This window comes from Oryx dammah, unplaced genomic scaffold, assembly GCF_014754425.2.
Source record: "Oryx dammah isolate SB20612 unplaced genomic scaffold, SCBI_Odam_1.1 HiC_scaffold_19, whole genome shotgun sequence".
In the NCBI taxonomy this organism is placed as follows: Eukaryota; Metazoa; Chordata; class Mammalia; order Artiodactyla; family Bovidae; genus Oryx; species Oryx dammah.
In genome coordinates, this window is record NW_024070203.1 from 56871706 (window position 1) to 56892388 (window position 20683).

At 41.7% G+C, this 20683-nt stretch overlaps 1 protein-coding gene across 2 annotated transcripts in view; it reads right to left on the reverse strand.

The window, feature by feature from the left end:
• Nucleotides 1-9638: 9638 nt before the first annotated feature.
• Nucleotides 9639-20683, reverse strand: part of MAL2 (mal, T cell differentiation protein 2) — a 31134-nt gene continuing 20089 nt past the window's right edge. For both annotated transcript variants that reach the window (XM_040262010.1, XM_040262009.1), the window contains exons 3-4: nucleotides 14440-14595; nucleotides 9639-11766 (exon numbers count right to left, since the gene is read on the reverse strand). In XM_040262010.1, the coding sequence (XP_040117944.1) occupies nucleotides 11695-11766; nucleotides 14440-14595 (228 nt within the window). In that variant the 3' untranslated portion in view covers nucleotides 9639-11694. The remainder of the gene's footprint in view (nucleotides 11767-14439; nucleotides 14596-20683) is intronic.

Sequence of the window (20683 nt, forward strand, 5' to 3'; positions counted from 1 at the left end):
CCTTCCTTATGGACAGTTATTGTGTCTTATTCATCATCGTGGTTTCATCTCTTCCACAATTCTTGTCCTAAAATAGGTTATCAGTACATATTTTGAATAAATGAAAAGACTCTCTTACTTAGAAACAATCCAGAATTTCTACTTGAGACGTTCTCACTCAGTGGCTGATTTTACTTTAGTGGTGAGGTCACCCTTAGGGCATTGCTTAAGGACATGGCAAGACTTTAAAAGCCCTGAAGTCAGCAACCACTTTAGAATTCTTTTCTTTTACTTTTAAGAATCTCCACCAATGTATAATTTATCATTATTTGTGTACAACAACTGCCCTGAAGCGAGCTGACGTTTTAGCTTTAAATGCAACCAGTGATATACTAAAGCATGTTATATTCTGAAAATACGTGGTCCAAATACATGACTGAATGCAGAACTATCTGCAACATGAAGGGCTTTGACTGATTTGCCTGGTGGTGCTTAAAACATCTTGGAGGCCTTCACACTCATTGTCCAATTAGACTCTTACAACAGTCCCCTACAGGCCCAGACTGTAATTTCCAATCTGAAATTATGATTGCTGTATAGTTGTCCCAGGTTTATTCAGTAAACAGGTGGATGCCAGAGTTGACAGTCCTTACCATTTCTAACTTGGAGCTTGCATCTGAACTCTAGATTTGTACATGCAATCGCTTCTCAACATGGACACCTAAGGAATCTTAAACTCAAAAACAAATTTGAAGGACTTTCCTTGGTGGTGATTAAGATTCCATACTTCCAACGCAAGGGACCCAGGTTTGATTCCTGGTTGGGGAAGTAGATCCCACAGCCGCAACTAAGAGTTTGTATACTGCAACTAAAGATCCCAAGTGCCGCAACTAAGACCTGGTGCAGTCAAACTAATTAATTAATTAAAATTTAAACAAACAAAACAAACTTCACATGTCTGTATGCGTTAAATTGTGTCCCCTCGCTGAAAAAAATTATATTCAAGTTCTAACCTCCAGTACCTTGAATGTGACCTTATTTGCAAATGGACTCTTTGCAGATGCAATCACTGAAGCAAGGTCATTAAAGCGGGTCCTAATCCAATGTGATTGTGTCTTTTTAAGATACAGACTCAGAGAGAATGCCATGAGATGACAGACGCAGAGACTGGAGTGATGCAGTTGTAAGGCAAGGAACCTCAAGGAGTGTCAGTCACCGCCAGAAACTAGGGAGAGGCAAGAAAGAACTCTATCAGAGTCTCAGAGAGACCAGGGTCTTGCCAACACCTTGATATCAAGCTTCCAGCCTCCAGAATGTGAGCAAATATGTTTCTGCTGTTTTAAGTCACCACTTTGTGGTGCTCTAATACAGCAGCCTTAAAAAACTGATACAATATCTAAAGCCTAACTTTTGAATCTTTTCTAAACCACTTCCTCCCATCAGTTCCATTCAGTTCAGCCTCTCGGTCATTTCCGACTCTTTGCGACCCCATAGACTGCAGCACACCAGGCTTCCCTGTCCATTGCCAACTCCCAAAGCCTACTCAAACTCATGTCCATCACGTCAGTAACGCCATGCAACCATCTCATCCTCTGTCATCCCCTTCTCCCACCTTCAATCTTTCCCAGCATCAGGGTTTTTTCCATTGAATCAGTTCTTCGCTTCAGGTGGCCAAAATATTGGAGTTTCAGCTTTGACATCAGTCCTTTCAATGAATATTCAGGACTGGTTTTCTTTAGGATGGACTGGTTGGATCTCCTTGCAGTCCAAGGGACTCTCAAGAGTCTTCTCCAACACCACAGTTCAAAAGCATCAATTCTCCAGTGCTCAGCTTTCTTTATAGTCCAACTTCCTCCCAGTTTCTTGTAAAGCAGTAAATGGCAACTCCATCCTTGATCTCAGTTGTTTTCCTCTCGCTCACACTCCAAATCCAGTCCATCCACACACTCTGCTGTCTTTACCTTCACAGCATGCCTAGAGTCCAACCACTTATCACCACCTCCACTGCTGCCCCTCTGATCTGACCACCAGCATCTCTCACCTGGTTTATTGCAACAGCCTCTTAATGTACGCATGCTTCTACCTTTGTTCCTCTACAGCCTGTTCTCAGCCCAGCAACCACCATTATCTTGCTAAAACCTAAGTCAAATCATACCATCTTCTGCTCACAACCCTTCAATGGCTTCCCAACAAACACAGAAAAAGGTAGAGTCCTTTCATGTAAATACAAGACCCTATATGGGCTGCATCTGCAGGCACTGCTTCCTGCTTCGTGTCACCACTCCTCCTGTCCACTTCCCTCTGGCTCTGCTAGCCACTAGCTTGATCCTGGATCACACCAGGCGTGCTCGGAACTCAGTCCTCTGGAGAGATTGTCCAAGTCCCTAAAGGCTTTTCTCTTAGTCACCTGCTTGCCTCCATCCTCCAATTTCAGGATTCTGCTCCTTGCCTCTAAGCTCCCCTACCCAATTTATTTAAAATAACTCTACGTCCAATGATTGTCCTATACCCTTTACCTTGATTCATTTATCTCATTAGCACTGATGGATATCTAACCTTTCATACATGTGCTCTGCATCTGTTTACTGCCTCTCTCCTCACATTACAATGTAAACCCTATGAAGATAATAGCATTGCTTTCTTCCTTGTCTCTGTAGCATCTAGAATCATAGCTGACATGTAAAGGAATTCAATAAATGTTTGTTGAATAGTAAAGTCTCTTAAGTCAGTCTGCTACTTTTCCCATTTATTCAAATGACAGAAAAAGAAATCCAGTGTCAATAGATTAGCTTTTCAAAAAACTAGTGAATATACTCAACACACTAACAATGTATTTGCATTCCCCTGAATTAACCACCATAAAATATTTAAACAATTTAAATACCTTGTCAGACTTACCTGAAATGGCCAATAGATTCAAAAGTGGAGGAGGAGAAAGAAAAGACATAAGAAAGAGGCAGGAGGAGGACTTTTATAGTTTATCAAGATAAGAGTGTTCACTATCAAAACCAAGAATGAATACTATTAGTAGTTTTAAAACTGAATGGTTTCGGTGACATAGAATTGGCTGAAGGAGATTGATGCTAATTTAGGGAAGTCCTCACATCTTTCTGGGCTTCCCTGATAGGTCAGTTGGTGAAGAATCCTCCTGCAATGTAGGAGACCCCGGTTTGATTCCTGGGTTGGGAAGATCCACTGGAGAAGGGATAGGCTACCTACTCCAGTATTCTTGGGCTTCCCTGGTGGCTCAGCTGGTAAAGAATCTGCCTGCAATGTGGGAGACCTGGATTTGATCCCTGGGTTGGGAAGATCCCCCATAGAAGGGATAGGCTACCCACTCCAGTATTCTGGCCTGGAGAATTCCCAAAGAGCATGACTGAGCGACTTTCACTTTCACTTTACATCTTTCCTCTATTCTGTTCTAGTGAGTCATCTGGATTTCTTTTCAGTTTGGAAACCAGATCTATTCAAATCTTTGGACAAAAAACATGCTATGACTAGTTATTGGAATCTAAACAAATTTGGCAGTGATACTTTAGAGTGAAATAGTGCTTTTGGATTAGTGGCAAGCACATATTAAATTTTATAAGAATAGTAAGTGGTGCCGATAAAATAAAAACCATAGATTCCTTATTAGGTAAATACAATCTCCCTAACATAGGAGAATGTCTCCATGGAGAGGAATACTCTGGTTGATGTGATAACTCAGGCCTTTGAAAACACAGAGGAAATAACATATGACATTATAAACAGTGAGAATAACACAGCTAAAGAGCACACTCAAGATCTGATGGGTTTACTGAATCGCAAAGGACTCTGTACTAAGGCAAATCTGTAATGCTAAATTCAGCATCCTGAGGAGGAAGGCCTGGGCCCGTGAAACATGGGATGGGGATGCTTGAATATGTGTGCATGCGCGGTCATGTCCAACTCTTTGTGAACCCATGGACTGTAACCCGCGAGTCTCCTCTGTCCATGGGGATTCTCCAGGCAAGAATACCGGAGTGGGTTGCCATTTCCTACTCCAGGGAATCTTCCTGACCCAGGGATCAGTCTTCAGCTTCTCCTGCATTGACAGGAGGATTCTTTACCACTCTGCTACCTGGGAAGCCCAGATACTGCCGAAGACTGTGGCTGTCTAGAATTCCCTGAAACACTTGGAGCTTCAGAGGTAGTTCATCCTTCATGGGCCTCCTTATTAAAAGTTAGTACTTTCCCCTGCAGAAAGAAAAGAGAAGGGAAAGAAACTCTTCCCCAGGATATGTCCCCCCACCTTTCTACTGAACGCCTCCCTCAGAATAGCCCTGCTGAATTCATGTTGCGTCTGATAAGAAAAAAAAGATTATACTCCAAAACAGTTGCAAAAATTAACTAGCATTTTATTTGCAGGAGCAGGGGAATACAAATGGAATTGGATCTTAAGGATGCTTGATCAAGAAAAGAACATAAGAGCGAATAAGAAAATTCCTTAACTCCAGGGGGCAGTGCAGACCCTCAGAGATGAGGGTTTGGGTCACAACACCAGAGACGTGAAAGGCCTGGAAAGGAAGGAAGGTGCAGAATTCAGGGTAGATAATCACAGAGAGATTACGAGTGTCAGTTATGGCTTCACCTACAGTAATGAGGCTAGCAGTTTGGTGTAACATCCCTGTTCTAATTCTTCTCTTAGAACCAGAGGCCCACGGGAGCCCTGGAGGAGTGGCTCCCGTGACACACATGGAGAAGTGGACTTATGTGACATACAGAGCAGCAAGTGGCAGCAACCAAGAGTGCTGTGCACAACTCCAACAAAGACCCACCCTCCGGGAGTGCAGGTGCCTTCAATCTTCCTTTAGCTTTTCAACCAGAGAGCTGAGGTCATAGTCTTTCTGCGCAACCCACAGCCAGTGATTGAGCATGGTGTAGGCACAAGGGCTCGTCTCTTCTAGCTAGTGTGGGATACCTCTATGGTGCTAGAGCTCCCTGCTGAGTTGGTTGAATCTTTCTCAGAGCTAGAACACAGCCTGGAACTCTTCCTATTTTTTTCCCCCTTTCCGCTTGACCTTTCATAGGCATTACTTCCAATAAATTGCTTGAACTTTTAACTCTATCTTGGGTTATTGTTTCCCAAGGACCTACTGCCACAGGTTGTAACTATGCTCACCATGGACAGATGAGGATATAGGCTTGGATAAATGGACTCACCTCAAATCATACAGCTCTTAATGGAATATTATTTCCTATTTAAATGTTTATTTAGTTTCATGCTGAATAATATCCATGAAACCATACACTTTATATGCAAATTATATTTTCCTAATTCACACTGAGGGCTTCCCAGGTGGCTCAACTTCTGCCTGCAATACAGGAAACATGAGAGATGTGGGTTTGATCCCTGGGTTGGGAAGATCCCCTGGAGAAGGGAATGGCTATCCACCCCAGTATTCTTGCCTGGAGAATCTCCTGGACAGAGGAGCCTGGCAGGCTACAGTCCATGGGGTCGCAGAGTCTGACATAACTGAAGCAACTTCAGTTCAGTTCAGTTGCTCAGACGTGTCCGACTCTTTGCGACCCCATGAATCGCAGCACACCAGGCCTCCCTGTCCATCACCAACTCCAGGAGTTCACTCAGACTCACATCCATCCAGTCAGTGATGCCATCCAGCCATCTCATCCTCTGTCATCCCCTTCTCCTGCCCGCAATTCCTCTCAGCATCAGAGTCTTTTCCAATGAGTCAACTCTTCTCATGAGGTGGCCAAAGTACTGGAGTTTCAGCTTTAGCATCATTCCTTCCAAAGAAATCCCAGGGCTGATCTCCTTCAGAATGGATTGAGAGAATGGATGGAGAGAATCCAAGGGACTCTCAAGAGTCTTCTTCAACACCACAGTTCAAAAGCATCAATCTTTGGTGCTCAGCCTTCTTCACAGTCCAATTCTCACATCCATACATGACCACAGGAAAAACCATAGCCTTGACTAGATGGATCTTAGTCGGCAAAGTAATGTCTCTGCTTTTGAATGTGCTATCTAGGTTGGTCATAACTTTTCTTCCAAGGAGTAAGCGTCTTTTAATTTCATGGCTGCAGTCACCATCTGCAGTGATTTTGGAGCCCCCCAAAAATAAAGTCTGACACTGTTTCCACTGTTTCCCCATCTATTTCCCATGAAGTGATGGGACCAGATGCCATGAGTCTTAGTTTAAGACTCATACATAATGCATGTTGAAAGTATAACTATATATTTAAAAAACAAAAACAAAAGCTGAGGCAATTCTTACTCATCTTACATTGGAAAAAAGCCTAATATATCCATGTGCTGAGACTTTATTCGTTCTTAAAAGTTTGTTTGGCCAAGAGTTGATTTCTGATTTCTTAGACAACTTTTTAACTCAAAAGAAATGGAGGAGCTATCATCTCACCAGGAATCCAAAGCCAAGGGATTGTTAAAGTCAATGCCTGTGGCCACCAGACCCTAAAATAGACATCTTTTCTTACCAAAATGTGTGTCTAAATAAGACATTAATTTAACACTTCTGTCAAACAAAAGATAATATTTTAACTATTTAAATTTAAAATTAAAATGCTTTGGGAAGTTCCTGGGGGTCCAGTGATTAGGACTCTGTGTTTTCACTGCTGAGGGCCAGTGTTTGATCTCTGGTCAGGGAACTAAGATCTCGGAACTCATAAGGCAGCCAAGAAAAAAAAAAAAAAAATTAAAGTGCTTTACTAATACTTAAAATAGGTTGACACTAGTTCATACATTTTATATGCTAAATAGGGTATGTATGTTCAAAACTTGAGACAACTGTTCAACAGCCTTAAAGTATCAAATCTTTATTCAATTGCTGTTAAATACTTTATATGCTTATGTATGTAAATAAATGAGTTTACTCTGCTTTAAAAAATTTCCATACAAAAACTGCAGTGTATTCAGCAAGATGGCATACTTAAAAAATCAATAGCAAGTAGAATTTCATAAAAAGGCAACGCGGCCCAGGATACTGATGCATCAGAACACCATTGTGTCAGCTAAACTGTACCTTGACTCAGAATATCAGGCCTACTTAGGATGGCACATTAAACTGAATACAGGGAATTCAACAACATCCTTCATCTAGAATACCTCTCATAAATACATACCCAAGAATAAAGCTTGGAGTTGGGAGACATGAAAAATCAAAATGCCACATTATAGATACCTCCACCTCTTGTTAAGTTTACAACAGTAACTCTCATAATTTCTGGCCAAAACTACTAGCCAGAACCCTCCACTCCAATCATTTATAGAAAAATGACAGTCTTTTTAACAATCAGTTCTTAGTTCTTGTGATGCTTTCTGGATTAGCTAAGTCAGTTGAGTGTATCTTTAGTAATGAAAATGTTTGAATAAAAATCTGATGAGTTTACATGAAATGCTAAATTTTTATTATTACAGTTTCTCTGCTATAGAAGAACATTTTGGTAATATACACACATTTAATTAGTAGACGACCTGTAAGGTTAGGCTTCACCCGAAATACATCCAGAACTAGGTGAAAAACATACCAGAAATTTTCAGGTGCTGGTAAGATCAATTTTTATAGAACTTATTGATAGAATACAAGAGTAAGTTATTGTCATTAATATTCATTCTCTCACTCAGTATATAATTACCAAGTACCTGCTCTTTGCTATGCTCTATTCTAGGCACCAGAGATCAAGCTCTAAACAAAAATATTCCTCTCCATAAGCCTTACACTCCAGTGGATAAGAGGACAAACAAAATAAACAAAATATGTGCTATATATTGAAAATCTGTATCATAAGTGCCATGGAGAAAATGCAGGAAAGAACAGGAGTGCTGGTGTGAGATTCAAGCTTAAACTCAGTTCTCAGGGAGGGCCTGCAAAGGTAACAACTGACTTGAGACCCAAAGAGGGTGAGAAAGCAAGCCATGGAAGACTTGACAAAAGGCTCCAGAGAGAGGAACTTTTATTTACCTGTTGCTCAGGGTACAGCCTAATACATGCTCACTCGAGAAAGCTGAACTTTCAAAATACTGTATACATATATTCTAATCACCTGTCTCCAAAACCCTGGACCCTTCTCCCATGAATACATTAAGCTGCCACCTGGAAAGCTGGATCACTTTGTGACAAACTTGAAGCATGATGTTGAGGATAGAACCTTCCATGATGATGACTTAGAATTTCAGATTCTGGCATAAGCAGAGGTGTATATTCATACTTCATGTGTAAAGGTTGAATGGTGTATCTCAGACTAGAAAACCTTTCTAATGTCACTTCCAGGGGTGACCAAAAAGCCAGGTCAATTTAGGACTTGATGAATGAGGGCTAAACTGATGTAAGGCAATGGAGTGACTGAAGCCCCTAGTCCAGAACCAGAATTAATGAACCAGAGCAATATTCAGGCAGTCTGGATAACTTTGCAGAGCACAGTTGCTTCACTTTTTCCCCATTAAGCAAATGTGGTCTAAGTTCTTACAGCTAAACTCGTGAGCCTTTGGTTGTGACAAAAAAAAAGTTCTATAAGGTAACATCTATCATAAGCAGTTTTGTGTGTTAAGCATTCTTCTAAAATTTTTGAAAGGCTGTGGCTACTGCTGCTAAGTTGCTTCAGTCGTGTCCCACTCTGTGCGACCCCATAGATGGCAGCCCATCAGGCTTCCTCGTCCCTGGGTCCCTGGGATTCTCCAGGTAAGAACACTGGAGTGGGTTGCCATTTCCTTCTCCAATGCATGAAAGTGGAAAGTGAAAGCAAAGCCACTCAGTAGTGTCCGACTTGCAGCGACCCCGGGGACTGCAGCCCACCAGGCTCCTCTGTCCATGGGATTTTCCAGGCAAGAGTACTGGAGTCGGGTGCCATTGCCTTCTCCAACATTTTGATATACTGGGTATTAGAACATATGACCATATGAATCTGAGGGGAAAGAGTCATATTTTTGGTTATACAAAATTTGTAAAATCTGGGAGGACTAAGGGATCAACAACCATGACGAACCTGGACTTTGCAGCCAGACTGAGGTTTACATGCCAGCTTTCCCACTTGATAGGCACATGACCATCGGTGTTTCTTACGGTCTGTGTTTTGACTCCCTTGTCTTTGAAATGTGACAATAATATCTACTCCATAGAGTTGTTACAATGAGGATTGAATTAGTTAATATTTGGAAAAAATGTTCAGAACACTGCCTGGGATATATTAAGCCTATATAAATGCTTTTAAAATAAAATAAAGTATAATTTAAGCTTCCTTTATAATACTTCCCTAGTGGCTCAGACATAAAGCGTCTGCCTACAATACAGGAGACCTGGGTTCAATCCCTGGGTGGGGAAGATCCCCTGGAGAGGGAAATGGCAACACACTCTAGTACTCTTGCTTGGAAAATCCCATGGATGGAGGAGACTGGTAGGCTGCAGTCCACAGGGTCGAAAAGAGCTGGACACAACTGAGCATCTTCACTTCACTTCACTTATAAAACTTCCAAAGAGTTACCTCTTAAATCTTCACCAAAAATAAAAATAAAAAAGACTTGCTGGCAAAGACTGTCTTTTACATAGAAATGTTTAAAGCAGAACTCTGATATATTATGAGTCTAGAAGCTCCAAATCTGTCAAGTTTGTATCAAATCTTTAACTGAATTTCAAAGTGAATTGTATAAAAAATAGATGACCCCCAAAGATTATCAAATGAATACTTTATTAGAGTCATAACACTTATAAAATAAATTTATTTTCATCATGGAGTTACCAGATTTTAAGACCAACCAACACTTTCTCATTTTTACAGCTAAGGTATACAAAGAAATTCTCAAATGCTATAATTTTTGTTCAGTGCTTTGTCAGTCAACTCCCAAATCTAGATCATGATTAATCTACAATTCTAAATATTCACAGTTAAATGACTTCTAGGCTTGGTTCTTTATGATCGAGAAGCAATCCATTTATAAAAGTGCCACCAAGGCAGTTTCATGAAATCATTTAATTTAATGCCACCAAGCAGCATGGACTTGTTATACCTTGGAAATAAAAATATAATCTCACGACTAAATCTAGCAGACTTTTAACAATTCCAGCCGGAATCGATGATATATCCTTATGGCACATTTATGACTTTGTAATAGACCATTTATAATACAGGTTTAAGTGTGTGGTATGGAACTGGAAAAACCAAGGAAGTTGGCTTTTTATAGAAATGCTATGATAAAGTCATAAGACTGGTTTCCTCTTGCCACATATTAAATATACCTTTTATCTTTATAGTTACATCACAAACCAAACCCTAATAAGATGCTTCTTCCTAAGGGATTATTACATAAACAGCATTTGATCACTGAGCATTGATTATGCTGCTCATTCAGGATTGTTCCATGTTCCATGAAATCTAATTGCTCAACTTATACATGGCACTTGTAGGGGATGATTCAACCAAAATACAAAGGGCTGAAAGTATAAAATAATCAAAAGCCCTCTTTTCCTAGAGGTAGCCCTCTTGGGGCAAGAGATAAGTATCTCATTTGGACAGGTGGTGTGAGCTGGGGCCTAACTCTAACTTGTTCTCAAGCCATTTTGGCACTTCGCCATGACCAGGGTCTCCAAGGTGGGTTAAAATACTTTTCTGTGCTATTCAGCCAGAGATAGCTTTTGTGACCACTGTTGCTTGAAAACTGATTCTATGTATTTCTCACCAGTGCAAAACAACATAGGACTATTCTCTAGATGAGAATCTACAACTTTAAGTTACATCTCATGTTCTGTTTGAAGTTAACTTAAGAGTCATGTAAAAGAATTAGAAGTAAAAAGTTTACCCTTTGGAGAGCTCTATTGGGTAAAGCCTCAGATATCCACATAAAAATACTCATCTATTCATGCACAGGACAAACAGCTGCTATTTGAAGCATAAATAAACCCAAAGTAAAACATTAGGCACTATATACCCATTTCAGGAGTGGCTTAGGGGTCTCTGGGGCTCTCGTTTTAAGAATGACAGGTAAGCATTTTGCTCAGTTGTTAGGGAAACATTTAGGTGGATTAAGCCACTAGGGTTCACTTCATAAATTACTTTTTCTTGTACTCAAGACTCTGCTTGAATTAGCTTGAGATGCTATAGCTGCTTCAGGGGTAAGTGTTTGATCATTAACCCAAAGGCAATGTGATTACTGAATGAGACTAAATATTATGTGGCTTGTCGAATTCACTTTAGACCTTTGAGGATCAGTTCAATAAAACACAAAACCCATAACCAAGGTTTTAAACCAGAGGTCAGCAAACGATAGCCTGTAGCCCACAGGCCAAGTACTTTTAGAGAAAAAGAATGCTGATCTCCATTTTACACTAAAACACAGAGTTCAGTGGGAACTTATTTTAAATGTGTTTTTCTTTGGGAGTTTTAGTTACCTATTAAAATTAAGGTTCAGGTGATTTGGCAACTAAATACAAGAGATACCCCTTTTTCATGAATGATGCCTATGTATTTTATGGATGTAAAAGGAAATTTTCTTTAAAATGAGAAAAAAAAAAGAGACAGATAAATGTAAAACTAAAGGGCATTTCTCTGTTTAACATCATAATAAAATTTCCATCCATGAAATAAACCAAAGTTATACTTAGATTCTCTCCATATACCAAACAAATTACTTTGGGGATATTGTTATATCTGAACAAAATGGTACCCAAATTGATCAAAACATAAAAAGTACACAAATGAAACACACAAGCAGTTAGTCTTTAAGGAGTGTTACGGTCGCCATCTTCGTAAAGCCAGACCCAAACTGCAACCATAACAAGCTGTCGTCACAAAGGCAAAAATCTAAGAAAGAAGAAACAAAAATTCTTATCAGATTTATAACACTGAATTTAAGAAATCATTTGTCCAAAGGAACAACTGTCTGAAAACGGATCAGCCTACTTAAAGATATTTCAACATGTAAGAAAAATAAATCACTAAGATGATTTAGAGTCAGCTTTTTTTTTTTTTTTTTTGGATGATTTTATCCTCTCATACCATTAATCCCTTCTTTTAAACATTCTAGCCCCTAATAATGGGACATCATTTGTGGACAGCCTTCGGTTGAGCCTTTGTTCACACACTGGACTCACTTGTTAGGCACTGGTGAGACCCCTAACATGGTGCATATTCAAAACTTCATGATGAGATATCTACCTGCACAGTGGTCCCGCAGCCACACAGAGTGCAGCTCTTGGGGCCCGAGGATGGAGCAGATTATTTCTGTGACAATGGAAGTGACTGTAGAGCTAAACAGAGAAAACCCACAGGAATGAGTCATCAGGTTGGCATGGGAGATAGTTCTCAGGAGATAGTCTCAAGTGTGCCTGAGTTCTGAATTACTGTCCTTCGTATTCAAAAAGGATGTTTTTAGCATCAACTATGTGTGCATCGGTACATGTGGTACCTATAAACAAGTAACAGGTATTGTCCTCACCCTTCTGGGGTTTATAATCCATAGAGAACTCCCCAAGCCATAAAATATGTTAAAACATTATGATGTAGCACAGGAGTCCTTCTAGCAGGAAACCAGAGCTCTGAGAAGGAATATCAGATCCACCTATGAAACATTTTTACAATGTAATCACCATGTTGCTACTTTCCCCACCCTTCTTCTGCTGGTTATCTCTCAGATACATCTCTCTTTTTTAAGAAAACTTTACTAGCGTACAGTTGCTTTCCAAAGTTGTATTAGTTTCTAGCACACGGCAAAGTGAATCAGGTATACATTTACATATATATCTTACATCTCTGATCTAGGCATTTCTTTTCTGTTAAAAGAGAATGACCACTTTATTTTAAAGTACAAATGTGCATATTTAATTAGAACATGCAAAGAAATCACAATCACCATGAATTCTGAAAAGCTGACAAATGTCACAAATATTCCAAATCTAAAACAACAACAATTTTGTTTTACTATCTGCCTGATAACATCTTACTTCTAAGGACCCACTTTCTTTGCTATCCTTTCACAAGACTATTTCAGAAGACAATAGCATGAGAGAGATTTTGTAATCTTGGGTAAAATCCACTGTTTCTTCTTTGATGACTGATTAAAATTTGTTTTGTTTCGATAACAAAAAAAGTTTCTTTCAGTTTTATACGTATTTGTAGTAACATGCAAACTGTGCAGGTTTGTCAAATTTGGAAAACTCTCTATCATGTTTCATACATGATTTATAAAATTTCAGGATATTTCAAAATTTCTTGAGGAATGATACTCTTAAACCATAAATCTCAAAGTGTAAATCTTACTGCACTTTGAGTTGCTCACATGTAGTTACAGTTGTCCTCCATGTCTTCCTTGTACTGGCAGATGATGAAATTTACATTATCCCCATTGAATTATGGAGGCCTTTATGCATGTGGCTCCCTTGGTTCTATTTATAATAATGCTCTAATGTTTGCACAGAATTTCTGATAAGTTCTATCTCAAATGGTTCTCATAAAAAAAAAGCCTGGTGCATTTTTTATTTTATGTCAAGTATACACCTGCCAGGAGGGAGTTTCTGTTTTGACCAGGAGTCCACTTACATTTTTGTGCATCAGTTGATCTGATCTGCAAGGTGGTTCCCCTTGTTGTGAGTCAGCTCATCAGCTCAATGGATTTCACTCACCACTCTGTGCTGACTGGTCCCTGCATGAATGACTACTTTTGATATCTATTACTAGTGAAAAGGAGTTCTCTCTCTAAGGCAGAGGTCACCAGCCTCTGGGATCTAATGCCTGATGATCTGAGGTGGAACTGATGATAATAGAAATAATAGAAATAAAGATAATAGAAATAAAGTGCACAACAAATGCACAATAAATGTAATGTGCTTGAATAATCCTGGAACCATCCCCCTGCACCCCTGGTCTGTGAAAAAATTGTCTTCCACAGAACTAGTCCCTGGTGCCAGAAAGACTGGAGACGGACTGCTGCTCTAAGGTATACTGAAATGAAAAGAGAAGGACTCAATAGAACGTCACAAATGAATGGCTCGTGAACTTAAGTGTTATTAAAACTCAGAAACTAAAGATTTGCTTCCATCCAAGTGTATGGGTAAAATGGGGGTTAATGCAGAACTTAAAGCATGGGGAGCTTTACTAAGGCAGCATCACTTAGACAGAAAAAGGGAAGGACAAATCTGTGTCTGTGACAAAGACCACATCTGAAGCTACACGGAGTAGAAAGCACAACTAATTCTTTCCACAAAGCAGACTTTGTTGCGCAAGGCCAACCACTAGCAGTCATGTAGATATGGTCTTATATGAATGTCAACCTCCTGGTGCTTCAGTTTCATCATCCACAGCACTGGGGTAATGACAGTACTTGGCTTGGCTCATAAGGTTAACTGTACAGATAAATAGCTATTACATGTTTAATGCTGCTGGCTATTATTAAAGAAAACTATTGTTGCCAGAGGAGTTTCTTAGAGACCTTGATGGAGGAGGGGAAGCGTGGGCAAACAGTGTTCATCCCATACTTACTGTGGCTGCCACGTTTATGTTATACTGGTTATCGCTCAGGAGTGGCTGCACAGTCATGGTTCTATTGCAGTGTAGGTCGTGCAGCGATGTGGTGGCTGCCTCCAGCAAAAAGGCTCCAAAGTAGAATACAAAGACTGTAAAATGGTAAGCAAAGTCCTGAAAGAGGATGGAAAAGAGCATCATCTGCCGGTAAAGAGAATAAGCTTTTCCAAGAGTTTCTTATTTCAAACCAAGTTTAGGTTCAGGAAAAACAGAACTTCTAATCAAACAGTCTTTAACCACACTGGCCATTTCTTTTGGCTCCCTTAGCAATGTCAAGCTGTTAGAATCCCAAGGAAAATCAACCAACTCGTTGTAATTGGCACAGTGGCAAACCTTCAGATAGACTGAATTTTATAAAATACATAATTCAGTTTAGATAAGGTACCACAGAATTCCTGTCCTTAAAATTCAAGTAAAACAGCATTTAAATTATATCTTATTAGAGTAATTATATAACTATATATAATAACATATACACAGATTTCATAATTAAGTATTTTATTTGTGAGCAGTTTTTATTTTTATTCATTAGATTGTCATTCCATACACCAAAATATATAGAATATCTATGAAATCACCGAATTCAATACCATATCTCTAGACATTTTAAAAAACAAAATATATACTTCCACAAAAAATAGAGGAAGTTTTCACGCAAAACTCAACAGTTATTAAGTTATTTTATCTGTCACTGGCACTAATGTGACACATAACTATTAAAATTCACATGGTCTAACCTGACTCAGTGTACCAGCAACACACTGCTGTGTATTTTTGTTAACAATTTCTATAGCAGGCACTTCACATCTATTATCAATCACCCTTACAATCACCATTTATTATTTCCATTTAACAAACAAGGAATTTCTTCTTCTTTTTCTGGTGAAGTGATGAAATGACTTTCCCAAAGCCCCACAAAGCTTTGGAGGGAGACCTCAAACCTCCACCAGTCTGTCTGATTCCAAAGTCCATTTGCTTTCTTCTCTATCAGACTGTTCCTGACACAGCTATAGTACAAAACAAAAAAAAAAAGGAGCACTGCACGGCTTTTGTGTAAATGCCCATTCAGCAAGCAAAACTGTCCAGAGAAATTGTTTTTATTCTCCCTAGAATAATAAGGATAAAGTTAACTAACTAGGAGTGAGAATTACCAAAGGTACAATGCTAAAAATGCTTTCTACTTAACCCTTCTAATTTATAAATTGACCAACCAATGCCTTCAAAAGATCTAAGAAAAAAGTTATACACTAGCCACATGTCTAATCTATAGGAGAAATGCTTAAACATTTACGTGTGGTTAGTCAATAAATGTTCACTGACAAAGGTCAAAATCCAATGTCACTACTTTGAGAGATAAAATGCAATAGAGCTGGGTCTTACTTAAGGTAGTAATAAAGACTGAGAGAAAAATACGTTTCAGACCATTCAGACTCATCTAATTTACCAAAGGGGACTCAGAAATGGCTCATTTCATCCCAAAAGGAACAGGAAGAGTTGGGTGACATGGCCTGAAACTCTTGGGATGATGTGGTCTTTGCCGTCTTTGCCAGCCTCATCTGATGTCACTGTCTTTCCTCTTTGAACATCAGCCATGCTGGTCTCGTTTTGGTCCCAAAGAATCACTCTATACCTCAAGACTGATACTCTTTCCACATGGCAATTTCTCTGACTGAGTCTTCCACCACCAATGACCACATCCACCTACCCTCCAGCCCTCTACACACACACATACACACACACACACACAAATACCACCGTTCCATGTCTGCCCAATTTTGCCTCCTCCCTCCTTGGGCTTCCCTGATGGCTCAGCAAGTAAAGAATCCACCTGCAATGGAGGAGGCACAGGAGACCCAGATTCATTCCCTGGGGCGAGAAGATCCCCTGGAGAAGGGCATGGCAACCCACGCCAATATCCTTGTCTGGAAAATCGCATGAACAGAGAAGCCTGGCAGGCTACAGTCCATGGGGTTGCAAACAGTCAGACACAACCGTGCACATGGCACACACACACTCCTTTACAGGAGCATCAGAACCGGGTTGTGGTGAAGGCTTTCAGATCCAATGCTGTTTCCTCCCCCTCCATCTTTCATAGGTGTTACCATCCAATAAACTTCCTGCACGTTCAGCTCAATATGGCTTGGATCAGACCATCCCATCCTTCACATTAGCCTTAGGGTCCCATGTATCACAAAGAATGGGTTTCCCAGGTGGCGCTAATGATAAAGAATCTGTCTGCCAATGCAGGAGACGTAAGAGATGTGGGTCCAATCCCTGGGTGGGGAAGATCCCCTGGAGAAGGAAATGACAACCCATTCCAGGATTCTTGCTTCGAGTATCCCATGGACAGAGAAGCCTAGGTGGCTACAGTCCATGGGGTCACAAAGAGCTGGACACGACTGAAGTGACTCAACATGAAAGCACCCTAAAATGTAAGAGGACTCATGGCAACAGTGGTGAGGAAATCACTATGTCAGCTCCTGGAGTTATAGAATCAGGCATGTCACCTGTATTGGGGAATTACACATCTTGGAAAAGCATCTCCTGGTGTCCCCCTGGGTCCTTGTAGGGAAGGAACACTTGATCTTGAGACAACAAAAGATGAAGCATCCAGAACTGCCCATTATGAATGGCGTTCTCTCAAAGCCACTAACTCATACAGTCACAACACTGCTTCTTCAGGTGGGAAGGGGACATCAGAGTTCAAGCTGAGCTGGGCTAGTGGGCCTGAGTCTGTTGTGTGAGCAGGTGGCCCAGGCCCTCAAGTCACCCACCAGGATGGTCCTGCCCTCCTTCCTCAGCCCAAGCCCACAGCCACATGGGGGAGGAGATCCCCAGGGTCCAGATGAAGGGGAAGAAAAACACCTGAGCTTGTTTCTCGTGGCGTGATGGGCTGTCGCAAGGCGAACAGGGACAGCAGCTGTATTACACATGCTTTAGAGACACATTCAGAGCTGGCTGTGAAAGAGCAGTTAGGGAACATCTTCCTAATGGATGGAACTCTGAGTGGTGCAGCATGTCACACACTTTGTTAAGAAAGCAAAGTGCCCACACAGAGACTCATCCACAGTGGGGAAAGGTCTGGCAAGCTGGTCAGGGCCCTGGAAAATAAAAGTTCAGAGACAAGGAAGTATGGAGCAGGGAGATGGACATACAGGATTAGGCATGAAATGGGAAGTGTGTCCTTTCTTTTATGTGGTCACGCCCACTAGAAGCATCTACATGGAAGATGACCTGGCCAGTTGATGCAACCAGTTAAAAAGCAGAGACGCCAACAAATGTCCATCTAGTCAAAGCTATGATTTTCTAGTAGTCACATATGGATATGAGAGTTGGACTATAAAGAAAGCTGAGTGCCAAAGAATTGATGCTTTTGAACTGTGGTGTTGGAGAAGACTCTTGAGAATCTCTTGGACTGCAAGGAGATCAAACCAGTCAATCCTCAGGAAAATTAGTCCTGAATGTTCTTTGGAAGGACTGATGTTGAAGCTGAAACTCCCATACTCTGGCCACCTGATGGGAAGAACCGACTCTTTAGAAAAGACCCTGATGCTGGGGAAGACTGAAGGCAGGAGAAGGGGATGACAGAGGATGAGATGGTTGGATGGCATCACCGACTCGATGGACATGAGTTTGAACAAGTTCAAGGAGTTGGTGATGGAGCCCTAGCGTGCTGCAGTCCATAGGATCACAAAGAGTCGGACATGACTGAGTGATTGAACTCACTGATCTCCTTCCTGGCATGATGGGTACATGAGCAGAGGGGCCATGGCTGGGGAGGCGAGTCTATGTCATGGCCCAATAGTGTGGACTCCCAACAGCAAAGCTGACAAGCCTCCTATCCGTATGCATCAGAGGCCAGAGAGAATGAAAACCACAATCACAGAAAACTATCCAAACTGATCACAAGGATCGCAGCCTTGTCTAACTCAACGAAACTATGAGCCATGCCATATAGGGCCAAGACAGATGGGTCACAGTGGAGAGTTCTGACAAAACACGGTCCATTGGAAAAGGGAATGGAAAACCACTTTAGCATTCTTTCCGTGAGAACCCCAGGAACAGTATGAAAAGCTCACCCATCTCTTGCCTTTTCTGAATGCTGGATGTGCCAGCAACAGAGACTGATTCTGAGACCCTGACATGGTGCTTTTCTCACCTGGTATCAAACTGATGAAACTCAGTTCCCAGCTTCCTGAGAGGCATAAAGTTTCATTCTCACAAAATGGACACTGACTGTGAGTATGGGTTTGCTTTTCCTCTCTGCACAACCTCTGCCACTACCACTGTCCAGGGACTTACAGAACAGGCCTGATCTATCGGCATCCACTCAGTACATCTGACCAAGGGATTAACTTCTCAGCAGAGGATGAGTGGGAATGGGCCCACAACCCTGAGCTGTCTCCTATCCTGCACCATCTAGGAGCCGCTGGCCTGGCAGCATGCTGGGATGGCGGGCGGAAGGCACAGCCTGGAGGAAGCACCCTGTGAGGATGTGCGGCCACACTTCAGGATGCAGTGGATACAATGAAGAAGAGGTTTCAACACGGCGTCGCATCCCCACTGGAAGAGTGGGAACCAAGGGTGGAAGCAGTTTCTCCTCTTACCACTGTCGCGCCCAGTGACCTCCGGAAAGACTTTTTAACTGCTGTCCCTGCACTCTGGACTCTGCATGATCAGAGGTCCCACCCCGGGGGATGTACTCTTGCTAGAGGATCCAGCAAGCAGCCCATTGACTGTGAGCTATGACTGCTACCTGTGTGCTTTGGTTCTTTGTGCTCAGGGATCAAAGGTGAGAGGAGGGGTCACCATCTTGACAAGAGAAGGTGTGGCTGCTGATACCCAGGAGGGCAGGAAGGAGTCTATGTGGAACTTGGGTGCTCTACTCGGGGTCCTATTAGAACCCTCTTGCCAACTGTGAGTAAGATGGAGCAACACTGGCCTGAAAAGGATATAGTTTCCAGAGGGCTTTCAGTCCTTCAGGCGGAAGGGATTGGATTATACCACCAGGTAAACCGCAGAGACCAGCAGATGTGAAGTGCTGAGCAAGAGGAGTTTGAAATGGTCAGCGGACCCGGGGAGGTGACCAAGATCAGTTGTGGCTCTGAGATCAGCTCCAGTCAGAGGGGCTGCAGTTTGTCTCTGTAGCCTCTCTAAGTTCTGCTTCAGGAAGAGAGGTACACTGGGACCTTGGAGGAGCAATGCCCCACACATATATGGTGGAATGGATCCACAGGATGGGTGTCCCCTCTAGACATAACCTGACATTCCACTGTGAGGACCACAGTCAGCTGACAGCTTTGGCTTCAGTGGATTTGGAATCTATGCTGAGACTGGGCTAAGCCCATGTTCTTCTCTGGCAGCCCACAGCCAGTGATGGTGCAGCGTGGACACTGGTACCTGGCCACTTTCACCCAACACAAGAGTCTGAAAGGGAAGGCTGTGCTCTGAAGCTTCACATTAGGCTGGCAAGGACTTTGTCACACTCTAAGACTTCTTTGCTTTATCTTACATCTTCCTTCTTTTAAAGGTGTTGCCTCCTCCGCTTTCCCTCAAAAAAAAAAAAAAAACACCACAAAAAAACTCTTGTACTTCAAAATCCATCTTAGAATCCATGTCCCGGTGGCCTGGAGATGACATATATACATATATATATATGTATATATATGCTATTCTCATTCCCTTCTTGGCCATTAACATAATTATAATTATTGCATCAGGCTTTCAGGTGGCTCAGTGGTAAAGAATCTGCTTGCCAATGCAAGAGATGAAGGTTTGATCCCTGGATTGGGAAGATCCCCTGGAGAAGGGATAGGCTACCCACTCCAGTATTCTTGGGCTTCCCTGGTGGCTCAGCTGGTAAAGAATCCTCCTGCAATGCAGGAGACCAGGGTTCGATCCCTGGGTTGGGAAGATTCCCTGGAGAAGGGAAAGGCTTCCCACTCCAGTATTCTGGCCTGGAGAGGTCCATGGACTGTACAGTCCCTAGGGTCACAAAGAGTTGGACATTGCTGAGTGACTTTCATTTTCCAGTATTATAGCCAGGAAAATTTCATGGACAGAGGAGCCTGGCAGGCTGCAGTCTATGGGGTCGCCAAAGAGTTGGACATGACTGAGCAACTGAGTACAGACACAATTCTTGCATCAGCTGTATAATCATTTCCTCACTGCTACTGTCCATTCCAACAAAGTCTCTGAGAGC